The sequence below is a fragment of the Cyphomyrmex costatus genome, unplaced genomic scaffold, assembly GCF_001594065.2.
Source record: "Cyphomyrmex costatus isolate MS0001 unplaced genomic scaffold, Ccosl1.0 scaffold283, whole genome shotgun sequence".
Taxonomy (NCBI): domain Eukaryota; kingdom Metazoa; phylum Arthropoda; class Insecta; order Hymenoptera; family Formicidae; genus Cyphomyrmex; species Cyphomyrmex costatus.
In genome coordinates, this window is record NW_017276944.1 from 174,141 (window position 1) to 193,631 (window position 19,491).

Sequence of the window (19,491 nt, forward strand, 5' to 3'; positions counted from 1 at the left end):
CATCAAATAATTTAATAAATATATAAAGTAAATATATGTGTGAAAACATTCAATAAAATATGTACCTTCTTCTTGCGACGAGCTTATCTTGCTTTGGTACAATAGTTATCTTCCTTGTCGACAAGAAAATTTCGCGGCGCGTTATGCGCGGAAGTGTCATTTTTTATTTGACAGTAATTAATTCACGTTTGCACACGCGTTTATAAATATACATGATATATCGAGAGTTCGTAAGAAAAGAAAAATTATCTTATCTCATTAATATTTAATTCATCGTTACAACTGTTTTACTCTTTCAAATATGGCTTTATTTGCTATTTCAATTAACTTTTAATTAACTTGTTCGTTGTTTAATTTGTAAGAACGACCTTCTATAAACACATCGCGATCAATCATTCAATGGTGCAAAAGACGCGAGTCGAAACGAGTCGATGGTGCGAATTTTGCGCTAGCGTTCTGGCGCGTTATCTGGCATGTGAGCACGTTTACCTAGATGATCATCTAGATACTCGAGGTCGCTTCGGAGTGGGCGAGAGAGATTGGCGAGCGCGGCGAGTGACTAGTGAGAGCGAGCATGCCGTTCGCGTCGTAAGCGAGTGCTGTCGCTGCCGCCGCTGCCGTCGTCGTCGTCGTCGTGCTCCGCCGTCGGATGGTACCGGTTTGAAGAGCGAGTCGCGCTTCAGGACCAGCTTTTCGCGAACCGTTCGAGTAGACTCTCGCGCGTCAGTGTGTCCACTGTAACTTTTAACAAGTCGCTTCTGGCGTTCGCCCCAGGGTTCGCTCGCGACAGTGCACGTTCACGCGCGGGCAAAAGTTACGCGGAACGATCGAAGGAGACGACGTGCTCTTTTTGCCCCCCCCCCCCCCGGTGGATCCCTATATCTATCCCGATTCCACTCCGGAGCATCCTCTTTCCGCGAGACGAGAATCGCTTATACTCGTTCACGAGGCGGCGCGTTCAACTTCTCTCCCTTCGCTTTCCCGTTTACTCCTCTCTCTTTTTCGCGAATTTCGAGTCACCCTCTTCTGAGAGATTCCCAGTCTTTCCTCTCCATCCGGTTCTCACTTCGCCACCCGCACCTTTTGTGCGTCTCCGTCCCTCGCTCTGCCCTTCCACGTTCTTCCGCCGCCGCCGCCGCCGCCGCCGCCGCCGCCGCCGCCGCCGCAAGTGTATCCGCGCGCGCGCGCGTTCACCGTTTTTCCGTCCCGCTCGGCTTCGTATTCGCTTCGTCGGCGAGTGCGCTATCGAGGGAACTCACGACGCTCGCGTTGGTAATTTTCGAGCGAAGCCCTCTATAAAGCGGGAAGACGAGACGGAATAGAAATCTTCGTCGTGTCAAAGTTGACGCAATTATGGCGCGTAAGGAGGAACGGTGGTGCTACTTTGACGGTGCAAACGGACGTAGAAGGTCGACATGGATCTCCCTGCTATTAGTTGTCCTGTGCGCTCTCCTGGCCGGATCCTTGGCGATCGCCGAGCACGGTGAGTGCCGTGTGTGCGTGAGTGTGCGTGTGCGTGTAGGCGCGAGCGTGTATACAAATGTCATTTACATATTTGCGTACATATGCGCCGCGGCGAGCGCGCACACGGGTGCCTTTCGATAACCTGTTGCGTATCACGGAGGATTCTTTTCGAAGCGAGCGGGGAAGGCTCGAGCGAGACGGCGCCGCGTTCGTAGAAGGAAGAGAAACACGGCGCGACGGAGCGAATGAGAGAGAACAGCTAACATTTCAAACACTATACTGTACAATCTTCTTTTTTCAAAACGACCATCTCTCTAAAATTGAATACATCCTAAAGAAACGTTTACCCTCGTAAAAGGAGATGAAGCGAAATCTCAGATAATAAAGAATCATCGCACAGATGATGCACACAGACATTTGGGGTAGACAGGTAAAGAGCGAGGAAGAAAGAAAAAGGGGCAGACAGAACGAGAGAGGAAGAGAGAAAAATAGAGAGGGACGATGAGAGAAAGGGAGGGAAAAAATCCGGTCGGGGAAATCCCATGTCTGGGACCTAAGTCTAGACCTTTTTTGACGCCGCTCCCTACGGTGATCCCCGCGACGATTCGTTACGATGGTCGTCCTCGCATTGCACTCGATTGCATCCGACGCCACTCGGCGTTGCACTAATGCAACGGGATCGGGAAGACGGGAACGCGTGCGCTTGCCGTAGGAATAAGGTCGCGCGCTCTCTCACTCGTTCACACTCACGGCCAAAGACACCGAGCGATTGTTGCGTTCACGTCTGCCTAGCTGCCCCCCCCCCCACTTAACCAAATTTTAATTTAAAAAATTGTATAATAATGCGCTATTTATGCGCTATACATATCCGCAGACAAAAATTTTTGCGCTCATTCCGTTTAGCTAAAAAAAAAATTTTTGCACACAGTTTTAATTTTTGCGCTGCAACTTAAAGTCGCGAGCGAACGCCAAAAGCGACTTGTTGTTTGTAAAGCCGTTATCATTAAGTCTTTCTAACGACTTAGGTGCGAATATGTCCGTTCGCTCCAAGAGGAAAGTGCCTCAAGATTGCAGCGCAAAAATCGAAAATGCTTGGAAATAGTAATACATAAATCAGAGAATTATTTTGCATAGTGAGAGTATTTAATTTTGCAATTTTTAACGACTTAGATGTGAATATGTCCGTTCGCTCCAAGAGGGAAGTGCCTTAAGGTTGCAGCGCAAAAATTGAAAATGCTTGGAAATAGTAGCGCATAAATCCTGTGTATTTAATTTTCCATTTCGATTGTTTTAACAGGTGGGGGGGGGGCTGACTTGCTGCCTACCCAGCCTCCCAACAAAAAATGTTTTTTTTAGCTAAACGGAATGAGCGCAACAATTTTTGTTTGCGGATGTGTATAGCGCATAAATAGCGCATTATACAATTTTTTAAATTAAGATTTGGTTAAGTGAGGAGGCCAGCTAGGCAGACGTATTGCGTTCGTAAGGATGAAATTGATGTCGCAGGTATTTGCGAAATCATTAGAAAATTTCGTAATTAGCGTAACGCGAAAGAAATGAAGGAATAAATGCGAGAGCCTTCTTATATTTCAAGACTGTGACACACAAAAAACATAACGCGAGTAACATGTAAACAGTAAGCGATTTGGTTAGTCATGTCTTTCTAGAATAAACTATTACCTAAGTTTTAAGTCTTAAATCATAAGACATTAACTATCGAATGTGAGAAGAATAATCGATTGGTCAATTTCTTGTAGCTTAAGACTTAAAGCTTAGGTGATGACGATGTAGAAAGTCTGTAAAGGACCGTCTACAATGAAAGTAATAAGTGATGTAGTAAGTTGTAAGCCATAAGTAATGGAAACATTCGATTTATGATTGGTCAGTTTCTTACATCTTATTGTTTACACAATATTATTGTAGACAAGACAATAGAGAGATAATGCAATATCATGACACACAAATCCATAATCTAAAATATTGATTTGTTTACTGTACAAACTTTTTTTTTAGGTTTCCTCCCCCACACATAGCATTTATACATATTGTGATGAACAAGCATTATGTACAAACTCTTCCACTACTGTATATGTTATAACTATTCTGTCGTGTCGCTTATCACATGTCGTTACTCTAAGTCCTTTGTTTTAATAAGCCATTTTTCCACTGAAATTACATAAGCGTCACGCTACGCCATAATTAATACTCATCGCTAGAATGCGTTGTTCGATTCGCTTATAAAAAACATTATGATATACGAATGATATATCCTTTTATTTTTTCCATTAAGATTACTATTAGAGAAGAGTTTCAAATAGAAATTAGAAATTATAGCTTAAGATTTCGCGGACGTTTGTTATTATATATTTAACTTATCACTAATAACAAATTGATTTGTTATAAGTCTTTTTGCAACATGCTGCAAAAGATATGATTCAGGCAACCGGTCGCCTAAACTGTACTTATATATAGGTATTTTTTATCGTATTTTTTTTGAAAATATTGAATTTATAAATGAAAATAATTGAAAGTATAAAATTAATAAAATAAATCATTAACTAATACCTAATAATTATTATAATTAATATCTGATTTTAATATAATTATTGAAGAAAATAAAATATTTTATAATTATTAAATAACAATAATAAAAAGATAAATGACGTGAAAATAAAATTGGTTCAAATATATTTTTGCACTTAACGTTTGTATATTGATATATATATTGACATCAATTATTAGTTTTATTATTGTTAATTATGAGTCTTATCTTGTGATAGTACGGTTTAGGAAACTTGATATGGATTTAGTAAAAATTATAAAATATTGAGATACGATTTAAGCGACCAGGACGCATTCGGCAATTCTCCCCAAGATATTGCAAATTTTCTGAAAAGAGCGAGAAAAGGAATTTTCGCAATTTTGTGACCTTTTTTTTATTCTGACTTTCGTCGTTGAGGATAACGGTATGATGAATTCACGAATGACTGCTCGCAGGGTTATCTCGGGGTTACCCTTCGCATACCGTTGACGCGCCTTGATTTCGCGATTGCGAAACCGCTTGCCACTTGCTCGGGGCCGTCGCGCGTCGCTCGGTGTGTGCTCCTTTATTCGCCGCGTGTACCGTCGACAGAGGGAATCGCGAGAATTGCGACTGACATCGGAATCGGCTGAGCATTGGCTATTGTCGACGTCGACAGAATTGTTGATATCAGTAGAACGTCGAGGAATGTCAAACTGTCGTTAGTTGTTGACATCGTGTGTTACAGGCACGAACGCGTTACGTTTTCGCAAATCGGTATTTTATTCCAAGTGATTCTTGGATTAAAGCAAAACTATTATTAAAGATGATAAAATACTTGAATTGTTAATTTTGCGTAATGAATATTATAGAATGACTTTTTCTTTTTTTTTTTTTTAATCGCGGAATTTCTAAATTAAGGTTTGCAGAAATTAGTTGTCTATATTTTTACCAGAAATTATCTGCAAAAATTTCAAAAGTGCAATTATGATGTTACCATTGCTACTTCCGAAACTTAAGCCATCTTTTGTCTTGCAGTTAAAGCCGACTGGCATTGTCAGCACCGCAGCCAATACGGTGGCAAGGATCTAATCCATCTAGAAATCTAGCAAGAAACAAGCATTGTGTGCCGCTGGCTTTAGAGAATCAATAACAAAAATACTTTATAATGCGTGAATAGCAGTGAACTTTGTCCCGCAAGTATTGTTGTACGATGCAACAAGCAGCTGCATCCATAATGCATACGGGTGGAGTATTTTGTAGAAATCAATAGATTAGCTTATAACGCGATGCGATACTTTCAGTGTACGTCACACCGACTGGAGTTACATTTGAGAAAAGTAACACCGCAAAAATCAGGGTTATATTAGTATCACTCTTAATAACGAGTCCAATTTTTGAATTTGTGACAAATGCGTTTAGAATTTAACAACTAATGTAGAAAAATGAGCCAATAAATTAAAAAAGTCTTTTTAAATTAATTTAATATAAAATCTTTTTAAATTAATTAAATTAGAATTTGTTCTAAAAGTATAAAATTTAATTTTTTTTTTATTAATATTGAACGTTAACTTGATATAGGACTGCAATTAAATCGAGATAACGAAGATAACCGCAGCCGTATTCTAAAAAAATATCATATGAAAATGTATGAAAATATTATATTACATGTTACGTATATTACAGATTTCCCTAATATTTTTGTACGCGATATTTTTCAAAATTAAAGCCTCTAGTATTTCGCATAAATAAAGATAAAAGAAGAAAAATAAATGAAAATGAAACGTAAATCCGTCCTTATATGAGGCTCGGCCCATTAATGATTAATAATTCAGAAGAATGTGCTCCTCAACTCTTTTACGCATGCCGTTCTGTCACACTGTTTTGTTTATCGCGCTCGATTATCGCTGATACTCGCGATAGAACTCGCATCCGTGTTTTGGGAGGTAAATATCAGTAATAAACAAAGCAATGCGAATACATTTAAGATAAGCGCCCGTGACCTCAGAATTTGCACATTTTGAGGTGATATGCGTGCACATGTGTGTCCATATAGATAACGCACTTGACGTGATAACGTCGTGTCGTCACTTTAATATTATATCACTTTGCTTTAACCACGATTATCGTATTATTATAGATGTATTTGGAACTCATTAAAGAAAATATATTGATACCTTATTTTATCTGTCTTGATATTTTGCTACTTGTTCGACACTCTAAGGTGCATTGATGCTAAAGTTTTTATTTGTGTCGGTGATTCGTCTCATCGTGAGGTCTTTTTTATTCGCAAAATCGATTTTAACTGACGTGCTTCCCATTTATGAGTCTCTCGAGTATAAACGAATCGTTGGAGTTGCTTTACGGCGGGAAGTAGTGAATGATGATACGGGTAGATGCGATATGCCTAGAAAACTCTAATTTAACGTGCGCAAAAAAGTAATCGCGCGAGTTGTGGTGGGACATAACGCGATACCATTCGTGACGTTGGTTTGCCTTGGTAACATTTAATTTGCTCTATGAGTGCGAAACGCCTCGTCCAGCTGAGCGCGTAATTAGATTTCGCGTAATTCCACGGCGGCGAATGCAATTTTAAAGTGCGCCATGGCACTTTAATCCCGCCGATGAAAACGCTTGGCCACGAAAGACGGGCGTTTATCTTGGAGGTACTAAATTATGTTAAAAACGAGTTAACCACAAGTAGCAGTTTCTTCTTAGCTGGTTCAATTTAAAATGTAAAATCACGGCATACATAATTTGTCTTTTTAAATTTTACGAATGTAATTATTTCCGTGTCCAATTACAACGTTGTTGCATATTCACATCGTTTCATATAATTCGTATAATTAGTAATTTATAATATTTCTACGTGTACAGCGTCTCAAAGTTTATGAATAAAAAAAAACTGTACATATTTTACACTCTTTGAAAACCAGAATCATTATTTTTTGGACAAAAGATACATTTCTTGAACAGATTTATCAGATCATTACAAATCTGGATTTTCAATCTAGATTCTAGATAAATTCTATAAAGAATTTCCGTAAGAAATGCTTGGTGATTAGTCAAGTGTATAAAAATTGTTCTTCTCATAGAATTTCCGAGCTGAAACGATCAATCTTTGCGTGAATACAAAGACACGTTTTTGTTTTTTTTTTTTTTCGTTCTTTAGTCGTTCAAAAATGTGAAGTTCTATGGAATAGACTTTCACGACACCCGATATCCTCACAAAGCGAGCGCGGAAACGCTCTCCACGAAGTGTAGAAATTTGTCCTCGTAACACTTGGCTCGTTCGCATACATAATCTCGCTTTTTCCAATACAACGCGTCCACGAGGGATTAAATAATACCAAGTAAATGACACGTTTGCGATATTGAGGTTTTGATTCTTGACGAGGTGGAGGGAAAGCCGATAAACGAAATTACGAAAATTGCAATTATTTCGGTTTCCAGTAATTTTCTGGTATTTCTGTCTACTTTCTGTTTATATTACGTATATGATGCAATCACATAGGCGTCTTATTCCTCTAGATTTCTCTTAATTGCATAGTCCGACAATCATGGGTTTTTCTAATTGTCTATGCATATAAATTATGAAATTATTATTTGCATACATACTCGCCGGTGGTATAAGCGATTAAACTGCGCATGTCTAAATAGATGCTAAAGAAATATTATAGAGATGTACGAAGATATGATTCATAAAAATTTTAGAAATAAAATGCTAAAATAATTAAACGTTACTTGATTGCTCAACAATTAATATTTAAAATTAAAATATAGATATTAAGACATTTAATATTAAAAGTGCTAAAATCGTGGAAATTTTTCTTCAAGCTAATTACTTCTAATATTGATACAAATTTCAAATAAAAAAATCTCAAACTCATCCTTCTATTACTTGAAAATTAAGTACAATAGAAAATTTTTCTGGAAAATATTCTATTGAATATTCTGTTATATATCGATATATATATATAAGATTCTTCCAAACATTCTTGGAGATAAATAAAATGATTATAAAAGCGATTCTTCGAATTCTGATAAATTTTAAAAAAAGATTTTTCCGATTTTTTTATGTAGAATGTGAGAAATTTCTGTATATCACTACATTGTATTATACTATCGCTTTCAGACAAAATTCTTGTCTATGTTTCCTTCCGACACATTTTTTTCGAAGGATTAGGAGAGATGGCAAAAACTGCACGATGCAAGTTTTGCGCTTCTATTCACTTCACTGGCGATCGCAGTGAACGAATGGACAGACGGATGGGACGGACGAACGTGCGTCGACAGCTCATCCATGAGTCACGGCTTTTGTCATATTTCCATCGACGTAGAAAGTTCAACGCACTCTCCTCGACCACTGTTCGCCGTTACACCTTTCGTACAACTGTGGCTTCGAATCGCTCTATTTTCGCTAACGCAGCGCGTTCCACCGGACTTACACTCGCGGTGACCTCGTTCGTCCCATAGAAGATGCGTTTGTAAACCGTGGAAGTCAGTGTCCCCGCTTGAGATCGATAGTTGGTGGTAGTGTTCATTGTTCAAGAGAAAATGTAATTCGTAGAAGCGTAGAGAAGAAAGAGGCAACTTTTAGGTCATGAATCTCTTAACAATTTAATTTTAAATTTACGAACGCCAGTTTATATTATTAATTTCTTTTTAATTTATTCTCTCTGGTTAAACTAAGAATGTAAATATAAATTAAAAATTTCTGCGATAAGTTGTATATGTCTGTACACACAAAATGTATGTTTACGTAGCGTTCGTAACTTGAAACCGTATAATTCCTTGCACCTTGGCCTTATAGCACATCTTTATATCTCTCGCTTGCGTAACAATACGCGATATTTAAGCACGGAGTAAATGTCACGAAAGAATCATCTTGATACTCTTTTGCACTGATTATCGTTAGTGTTACTGGTATATAATTTGTAAAGGTATCAGTTTTTGGCTCATCGTAATACGGCACATTACGGTACTGCAAAATTAAACTCGCGGTTTCGTCCTTATCAGGCAAAACCGACAATTAAATTTAACCGCAAAGCGCGTTTGAATATGTCATATAATTTTCCGTTTATCATTGCAGATATTAGGCTTTACTTAGAAATGTGTTCCGTTATTTAAAGTATACTTTAGACGCTACAATTTTCTCACGTCAGAATTTGCGATAGAATTTTATTTATAACTTTGTCATGCACTTCTGCTTTTATCGCACTTCTGCACTTTGTTATATTTATGTACCATATATGTGTATTCTATATATTTTACAGTTTCATACATGTCGTGTTTCAATTCTTTAAACGTTTTATTACGCGAGCTACAAAAAAAAGAATGGAATTTTGTTAACAATAAAATTTGTTAAAAATAGATTATCTGAAATGGATTAAAAAAAAAAAAACAATAAATCCCGTTTTTAAATCTGTAAAAACAATTACACTTTATTTGAATGTAACGTTTCTCTCGCCAGTTTGATATGTCGATAGTGCGTTAACTTCCTTTATTGCACGCTTTTATGGACGACGACTGTTGGTGTACGCATATTGGACATCATACTCACTCGCCGACGAAGATGCGTGCTCGCACCCGCACGTATCCGGTTTCGGTAACATATATCGGCCTATACATCGCTCGATACATTGTAACATGTCGTAATCCGTACGTATATACCGGTACCGATCGAAGCGTGACAAATATAGCGTCTTTTAAATAGCTTTGTAGAATTAAAATGTGTCGTAAAAAGAATACTATCGTTCACGCATCATTACCTACGCCTGTAGGGTAAGTGCATAATTATGAAGAACATTTGGGACGTCTCAGGCAGGATGTTTATATCTGCATGAAATTTGCCGGTTATAATAGTACGGTTATCTGTAACATAGTATCACACTAAGCCGTTTCTTAAATAAGCTTATATTCCACTCAAATATATCCTAATATACATATGTATATACACAAACACATATGCTCGCGTGTGCCTAGATTAAGACCGGCGCCACGCGTTGGTTTTATCATATGACTTGATGAAAGATATCCTTAATGCGCTTTGTGGAGCAATCGTTATCTCTAACACAACACAGATATTTTACACATGACTAAAATGTAACGTAAATATAAATATAATTTAAAAAGTCCTCTATAAAATATAATCTTCCATATTCGATTGAGTATATCTACGAAAAAGTTGGAAGCAAGTTCGGAATTATAAATATTTTTTTAGAAATACGCTGTAGATTTATGTAATTTAAGTTTAATTTAAAAAATTTCGTCAAATTTTAAAGTTTATATTCTTGTGTTTTGTTTAATTCTTTAAATACCATCAATACTCGAAACAAAAGTATAACTTAGAGAAAGAGAGAGAGAATTTTCGATGAGAATTTTTTAAAATTAACTTAAATTAGAATTAAAATAAATGAGACAGTTAACCTTTAAAAAAGACAGGGGCATATTTTTAAAACCTTACAGTTTTTTTTCTGAATAAGATTTGTTATAATCCATTATCTTTATTTAGTTTTTGAAATACATATATTACGCTGTCAGAGCTACTGTAATCGTTTTCTCGTTCTGTTTAAAGTTTAAATAATTTATGTGAATTTAAAAAGGCGGAGAATTACGTAATCGTGAGTGTATCTGCAATTGTAATTCATTTCTAAAATTAACAAGAGCGATAAAAAGAGTCTGAAGGAGGATGTATGCCGGAGAAATTTTGTGAAGAGGAAAGGGCGCAGTGCGCGGGCACACACATAACTGGACACCCACGTGGCCTATTTTATACGGTCATTAAGTCGTCCGCCTTGTGCGAACGGTCCTACCGATTATGCTTGATTGGTCCGTGCCTCGTGCTTACACTCGCTATCCCATAATTATTAATTGGATGATTTTACGTCAAGTCGGTCAACGAACAGCCAAGTGTCTTTCAAAGATACGTACAATATATGTAATATCGTGTACATATAAATATACACAAAATTTAAACTACATTGATGAGGTTTTTTTTTTGTTTATAAATAATTAGTTTTCGTAGTTTCTGCCAAAATTGAGTTTCGCGTGATAAATAAATAAATAGAAATATAAATATATTGAAATTGAAATTATAAAACCAAGATGTTGAAATATTCGAAATATTCGTCCGAATTTTCTGATATAATTATCACAGTTCGAGAGAAGAACAGAGCTATATGTATTTCAAGAAGAGGTTTGGTGCGGATAAAGAATTAGTCTCGGAACACAATAATAAGCCTTGAGTTTAAAAAAGATAGACCGGTCGATTATTCTTCTCACATTCGATTATGATACACCAATGTCTTAAGATTTACTACACCTACTACGTTTTGGAACTTATATACCAAAGGGGCTGTAATCGGTCAGCAATTCGCGCGCTGGAAGAATGCAGCCACGGGCGCGAAAATGCGAGTTCGTTGACTCGAGTCGAGCCGATGAGCGCGAGCGTGTAAGATCGTTGTCTTTACAAGTGCGTGCACGTGTGTACGCACGCACGCACGCGTGCACGCGTCTCGTCTGGTCACGCGTAGGTGGTGACCATCGCGTGTGTCGTTTTACGCCGGAAGCCGATGCTGCTGCACGTATAATACCGCAGGGACCTTCCGTTCCTTTACGAGGATGTTCTCGCCAACGATTTATCACTGTTACATTTACATTAAAATGTTATAGGGATTGTACTTATATATTTTAAAGTTGTATTTACATTAAAATATTATAGGAATTTGCCGTATATATTTACCATAAAGTATTTGAGCTATGCTGTACTTATGTATGACAAAATGATTCAATGTCGTGTTTTCGGCAAAATATTATTATAATATTGTTTTATATTATCTTTATTTTATGATACTTCATATACAAAATGTTTTATCATAAACTTTAAAACACAGTATTTAAGACTGTAATTAAAAGACATAAACTTTTTTTATTACAAAAGTTACGCCTTCTAAAATAAATAATATGAGAAATAGTTGTAAAATGTAAAATACAGAGATTTTAGAAAAGTGTCTTTCAATCCTGCGCTTTAGATTTTTTTATGTTTTTGTATAAAATATTCATGGCATTTCAATGGAATTTCTCAAGGGAAACGACGTGATGCTCGCTCGATTATATAGCGCACGCTAATTAATACAGCAAGTTGCTGGCGGGACAATAAATAATCCGACAGCTTCCTCGTTAATTATTACATTGGCATTTTTGTGACGTCCACAGCGAGAGAAGGACGATAAGTGGCTCTGGCGCCGCATGCGACTCGCGAAGTACATCTTCGTCGCGCTCTGCGCGACTCTCGCGATATGCAGTTCTCGTTGGTGTGCCGGCTTTGATACGGGCGATTGGTTCAATTCATTCTCGACATTATTAGATTGTATCCGACCAGACGCGTCGCACCAATCGCGCCGAGAATAGACCGCGCGTATTGCAGATACATCTTTCAAATAAGAGACATGAAATATTAATATTTTGATCATGTGAATATTAAGTTATATCCGGCGGAAAATGTTCGAGATTTTGCGCAGTTAATTACGCAACTCAAATTAAATTCAGCATTTTGATAATATGTCGATTAGAAGGCTTTATAAAGTATCGACTACATATATTTAATTTCAGTTTTTCTTTTCATGTGACAATAATATGTATTAAGAATGAATTAAATTTATAAATCACTCGCCAATGATTAATTTTATATAATGATAATGTGAAAATAATTCATAATAATTTTGATACAAAGACCGACGTAAAAAAGTAAGACGTCTGTTTTATTACTAATTCTATTTTATAATGTATGTATTTTTAAACATATATAGTTACCGACAAGTAAATAATTTTTTATTGGTTTTACTGAATTCTAAAATTGTAAAGTCATCGTCGAACATGGAAGTCACTGCCACGTCCTTGTAATAAATAATTAGATAGTGGGTGATTACTACTTTTTGCTTAGATAGATAATTGATGTGCATGCATCAAAGTGCATTTTGTGCAACTCCTCGTGCATAATTTTGAGTTTAAAGTTAGAAAATAGAATTTTATTTTTAAATAACAGTGTATAATACGTAGAGAGAGTTATATTTGCTGTATACTTAATGTAAAATATTGAATTGCATATAAAAATATTTTTTAAATGGTGCGCTTGATTTTCTAGGCAAAAGAATTGCAAAGAGATTAAAATCTTTCTCCCTCTTTCTCTCGTCATATTTTTCACTAAATGTTATATAGAAAATGTTAGATCTTTTTTAAGTTAATTTTGATGATATTTTCTATATCTGTATTATGCTCATGACTAATTTTATACATTAATGTGACGTAATGAAAATCATTCGTGATAATTCTGAATGTCGTACAAAGACAAATCGATAACGCGATCGAATCGAGAGGAGTCTTCTTCGTGATCGAGTCAATTCAAGCATCGCATCGAAGAACGTTAGCGGTTGATATCACCCCATCGACCTCGTTAATGGTAAAAGGCCTTTCAATGATTGACCGAACAGAATTGCGTACCTTGCAATATATTACTCGCTTCAATAGAATGGATCATCGTGTCACGGGCATTAAATGGAGAGGTTTCGTCAGCGCGAACGACAAAGGAAAATTTGATTTATCAATAACTCTCGCGGGACAAAGAGTGTTGCTTTAGCATGCAGTTTCTACACAATACATATGTTTAATGACATCTCGGCAATGTTCCTTTAAGACGTAAATAGTTTAATTGATGTAATTTATGCAAAATTTAAATCGCCGCAAACCTCTTCTCAGGGCTGTGATTTCAACTCTCGACGATGTAAACATATTTTGAAGAGAAATTGTAATTTTATTCTCGCAATTTTATCTCCGCACGATCTTGAGTTTACGATGTCGTTATTACCACGTGCCACTGGTGATCAGTTACGTATATACCGCGATGCAAAGTAGCTAGCATCATCGTTCGCATTACAATGTGTTTGCTCGCCGAGCGAATCTTGCTTATAATTCTGTTTTCTATTACGATCTGCTCATTGCGTGAATCTTTCTTGTAATTCTCTTGTTTGTTACTATCTAGATCTACCGCTATTATAAGTCATCAGCAAATTAACAGACCTGCTCTTTTTCGATATATTTATGTTTCCTGGAAGGAATTCTAAAAATTATGTAGAATTCTAAATTAAGCAATCAATTTAATTTTATCGTTAAATACTAGAGAAAGAACAAATGTAGGTTACACTTAAATATAAATTGGAATGATGTAAGAATTACGTCATGAAAAATAGAAATCTGAATCAAATATGAAATTGTAGTAATATACACTACATTGTTAAATTCAAAGAACTTAGAACTTTAAATCTTAGAGAAAGCCTATCTTTCAGATACTTTGATATTGAATTTTTGTTTACTGATGCATCATTAAACTGTAGCGGCGCTTTAAAGTATTATAAAACAAAAATATTGGAAAGATATTATTTTCCGATTTAACATAAAACTTAATAACAAAATATTATAGACAAAAGATTCAAATGCACATTTAAATTCCACTCTTTACGCTTTAAAATGCGTGGTCGAAAAAACCTTTGAGTAGATTCCTTTCGCCGAGATATATTTAACTTTTCATAAATACGAGAAAATTGTAAGTGCCTAATACTTTTGCACATGGCTGTACACGTATTTATCTTGTTAATAACTTTCTCAAGTATAAATGTGGAATGGTAAGGGAATCGCAACTTCTAGAAAGAACAATTCTCCGAGATGATTCATTTAAATATTAACTGTTTTGCGAGCGAAAGAACATTTTGCGGTCCATTTCTTGGCTTTCACCGCTCTCGCTGTGGACGGAAATTCGCCGTGACGACTCGGCTTTATTTCTCGCCGGGTAGTCACGGATCTCTGGTTTCCGTCGTGTTCGGTACGTACGTGTTTCGACGAATTCAAAAGTCCCTCGCGCGGGGATAAATTAGCCGTTGTGCGTAAATATTTACACGATCGGTACGGCACATGCACGCCAGAGCACATCGCTCGATCAACGCCACAACGAATGCTTAAAGCACTGCCAAGACGTAATTAATTTCAGTTGAAGGACCAAGAATGACTAACGGGACGCAATTACAACGAACGCGAGAAAGAGAATCGAACTATTCGCGTGCACACGTTTGCATGAAAATTTCTTGCAATCGTGATGTATAAAAGCGTAAATGTGTGCATCGTGATGATAATTAAGATACAGAACGCACATAAAAACTTCTTTGGAATTTATCCTAGAGATGTAGTCGTTACTGATACACGTTCCCGTTGTGCATGTGTGCGCGCATACGTTATCTACCTATGTTATTACCTACCTGAAGACTTTGTAGACACAAGCGGACTACAAGAATATTAACGAAACTTAAAAGCTACACATTTTCGTCTATAATTTGTTTAAATTAGTTTTACTCCTATTATATTATTATAATTATTATAACAAAAATTATATGTTATTGTAACGTTATGCTGTCATAACATAATATTACTGTACTAAAGTATATTCCGATTTTTCTTCACTCATTGACGCAATTATTCTAATTAGGAATTATTCTTAAGTAAGGGCGATTTCATTGTAGTTCGCGATTAACGTTAGACACGAGAACGCCATTTGCATTTCTCTCACAATTCTGTTGTCTGATTAATTGGGGCAAATGTACCGTTCGCCGTCTCTTGACAAAGAAAGACAGTGTCTCGCCTTTATGTCAGAACAAATCGTGAGACATTCGATCTATGTCCGTCTTTTCTGCTTTATTCATTAGTGTTCTTGTAAATCGATAAATAGAAAGCTAATTATGTACCACTGTGTGTGTGCGTGTGTGTGAGAAAGTGAGAGAGAGAGAGAGAGAGAGAGAGAGAGAAAGAGAGCGTGATTACTACATAGAAATTTCGAAAGACCATTAAATACGAATATAATTGCTGTAATGATAAAAATCACTCTGTTGATCATATTGAATGTTATTGCACAACTATTATTAGACGCAGTCATTCATACTGTTGTTAATATATTATTTAAAAAATTTTTTTATATATTTTTTAAATTTATCTTGTTCCTTAATTTATTATATATAAAATATATAATAAATATATATAATTGTAATATTTAATATGTTATTTAGATTTGATGCAGATTTACTGATTTATATTGCAGATTCCATTAAACGTATAAATCGAAATATTTTTTATGATCGTCATCGCGCAGTTATGCAATACTGCGAGAGAGATACTATCGTGTGCTATTCGCGATAATCATGCAATGCAATCGTAGATGACGTGTCATTAATTGAACAATTATTAGTGCCATAATTGTAATATGTTCGACAGTAATGGCAACACCTGCAATTCTTCTAATGATCATTAAATCTAGATTTCAGCACACGATATATTAATAAATTTGATTTATTGAGAGAGGTTACCATATGTCATTTTCATGTTTAATTGCGACTGATAATTGTTTAATCTAATCTAAAGATAAGAATATCATCAAAAAAATATTTATTTTTAGTGCGTAATGCTTTTTATCGTAACAGGTAGGAAGGCAAGGTGTTATCAGATGTATCTACGATTGTTATTTATATCGAATAAATAATTTGTAATTCTCCAAAATTTACTTTATTCCCCTCGCGTTTCGTCAGATTATTACATCAAACTGCAAAAACAGTACATTGTACAAAGTTCAACGCTACGTTCAGCGTTGCGTACCTCGCAAAATTCGCGGTCATCTATCACTACTATATCTAAGTATTTAGTCGGTATGAACGCGATAATAATTTTCGCGAACGCTAACGAGCGCGATTGCGCCTCGGAAAAGTCATCGGAGCGTGTCGCTGACGTATTGCGTGGATATTTCCTAGTCGACGACGAAGGAGACCACCAGTGACAGGTGTGCCAGGCTTGAAAAGTCGCTTGCTGTTTCCTTCGCGAGACCACGCGGTCACGTCCTTGCGTTTACGTAAGCACCGCGTGACTGACGCACAACCATCATCCCGTTCGTCGCGGCGAATCGTCTTCTCTTCAGTGAAAACATCTTTATCGGGATCATTTTTCATTACTTATAAGTGGCTCGAAATTTTGTAGACACAAAATTCGGAATGTGCCGCGTCCAAAAATGGAGAGAAATCATAGAATAAGCCAAATTAATCGATTTATTACTCATAAATTGAAAATGTGTTGCAACTTTGTTATAAGAAATATTAATAAAATATAATGATATAAATCAGCGTTGCAAATTGAAAAAATATATATTACAATCAGTTAATAACTTTTGAGATTAATATTCATAAATTTAAAAAATTATATACGTTATTATGACAAATTATAAGTCAAGATCGCTAAAAATATAGTACTTTTAAACTAGATTAATGCCAAAGTAGGATAATTTTTTTAATACGTCGTAGTTTTCAATTTAATTTGAAGATAATTTAGCTTACTACGACTTATTAAGGTAGCTTTTATCTCTGGACGTAAAATCGCACATGATAGTATTAAATCTATGTCCACAACATGCGACACGCAATGCGGATTTGTACACGTTCTGTTGCAAGGCCAGAAATCCGTGTTGCTTCTCGTTTCTTTTCTCAAGTTAGAAAGAAGACACGAGATGAACAATGATCGCTTTCACCGAAAACCACGACACTTAAGAAGAGGCGAGGGAACTTTCAGAGAAACACACAGAACAAGCGAGAGGTCTTTGGCCCTCGCTTCTGCTCCTTTTTCATACGATTTGTGTGTTTTACGTCTCTCTTTTTCTGTTCTTTTTTCTATATTTTCGTACACCGAGAAGAGGGGAAGAGAAACCGATTTTATGATGGTAACGGCTGGTGGCGACGATGACGACAATGACAACTCTTGCGTCGTGCTTGTATCATTATGCCGTTCGTTGGCCTAAAAATTCTTTTAGCATGTCGGCATGCTTGGTTTTGGGAAACTGATGCCGAAATATATATTTGTACGTATTACAATAAAAATATTTATACATATTTTTTTCTAAAAAAAAAAAAAAAAAGATCGATTTTATATGCTACTTATATGCTGCTCATATTGATTGTTTATCTACGTAAAGGGAATCTCAATAAGACAATAAAGCAAATTGTAGGAAATTACTTTAATTTGTCTTGCATTTGTCTCTAGAAAATTACGCCATTCTGAGAAGGCGTAATTTATACTTACTTACTCCATCTTTTTTAGAATCGCAAAGCCTTTGTTCGTTATTTAAAAACATCTTCGGAATCCGCAAACTGCACTGACATTATTATTATATCGTGCACATCTTTTAATTTCTCTTCTTGAGAATCTGCCCTCTGATAAGTAAACTTACGGAGATGTCACTCCGTGATCGATTTTGATGAAATTTTGCATAGGTATTTGTAGAACTTTAAAAAATATTTGACACGTATTTTTTTTTATCGGCAATGGCCCACTCTGAAGGGTGAAAACTACCCCTTAAAGGTAAGAGATAGATTTAACATATCAGGTGAAATAAGTTGAAAATTTTAAAAAGTAGAATGTGTTAGGGGGCTTTTGGGATCGCTGAAACTAAATCTTATGTCAAAAGTATGAAATTCAAAATAGCCGATCCAATATGGCGTGCAGATAACTTATTTCGTATAATATAAAATAAAAAAAAGTTGAAAATTTTAAAAAGCAAAATGGGTTTTTGGGGTCGCTGAAACTAAATCTTATGTCAAAAGTATGAAATTTAAAAGTTTTCTCTACGTGCCACGTGCTATCATGAGTAGACGCGACGGGCGTACACAAATGTTTTCCCTTTATTATGTTTTCCCTTTATGTTTTCCCTTTTTTATTTTCACTAACGTATACATACACTGTAGATAGGAGCGGTTTGTCGTTTGTCACATTTTATCAAGAGTTGAAAAAAACCGTAGGTACGGCACGTAGCTGAAATCGTCAATATAGATCAGTTGCGATCAGCGAATGTCGAATTTCCTCGAGCGCTATCTCATTTCAGCGAGAGTTCGACTTACTTGTGCGCTGTTGCGCTCACGACACGGGATCGCACACGAAAAAGTATCCCGAAAGGTGAGAAACAAAGGAACTCACTGTAAAAAAGTACTAGGAAAAGTGAGAACCTTGTATCAACACATTTTTTGCAAAAATTATAAATTTTAACGTATATAGGTGCCATATTGAGACCGCCGTTTTGAATTTTATATCTGTAACACCATATTTAAAATCATCGACCCAAAAATCGGAAATTTGAATTTTCTAATGACAAGAATTCTTAAAATTTATTCATTTTGATAAAAAATAATAAAAATTTTGATTTATATGGACGCCATATTGGGTCGATATGGCGTCCATTTTGAATTTCATACTTTTAACATAAGATTTAGTTTCAGTGACTCCAAAAACCCCCTAACATATTTTACTTTTTAAAATATTCAATTTATTTCACTTGATACGTTAAATCTATCTCTTCCCTTTAAGGGAGTTTTCACCCTTCAGCGGCGTGTTCAGATTCCTACCCGAGTGCTCCCTGGGTGTCATGTCATCCTTGT

The 19,491-nt window shown here is 36.0% G+C and overlaps 1 protein-coding gene across 1 annotated transcript in view; it reads left to right on the forward strand.

Moving 5' to 3' along the window:
• Positions 1 to 1,243: 1,243 nt before the first annotated feature.
• l(1)G0289 (plexin domain containing lethal (1) G0289) overlaps positions 1,244 to 19,491 on the forward strand; it is a 36,147-nt gene continuing 17,899 nt past the window's right edge. The window contains exon 1 of the mRNA XM_018541395.1: positions 1,244 to 1,483. Within this exon, the coding sequence (XP_018396897.1) occupies positions 1,354 to 1,483 (130 nt within the window). The 5' untranslated portion in view covers positions 1,244 to 1,353. The remainder of the gene's footprint in view (positions 1,484 to 19,491) is intronic.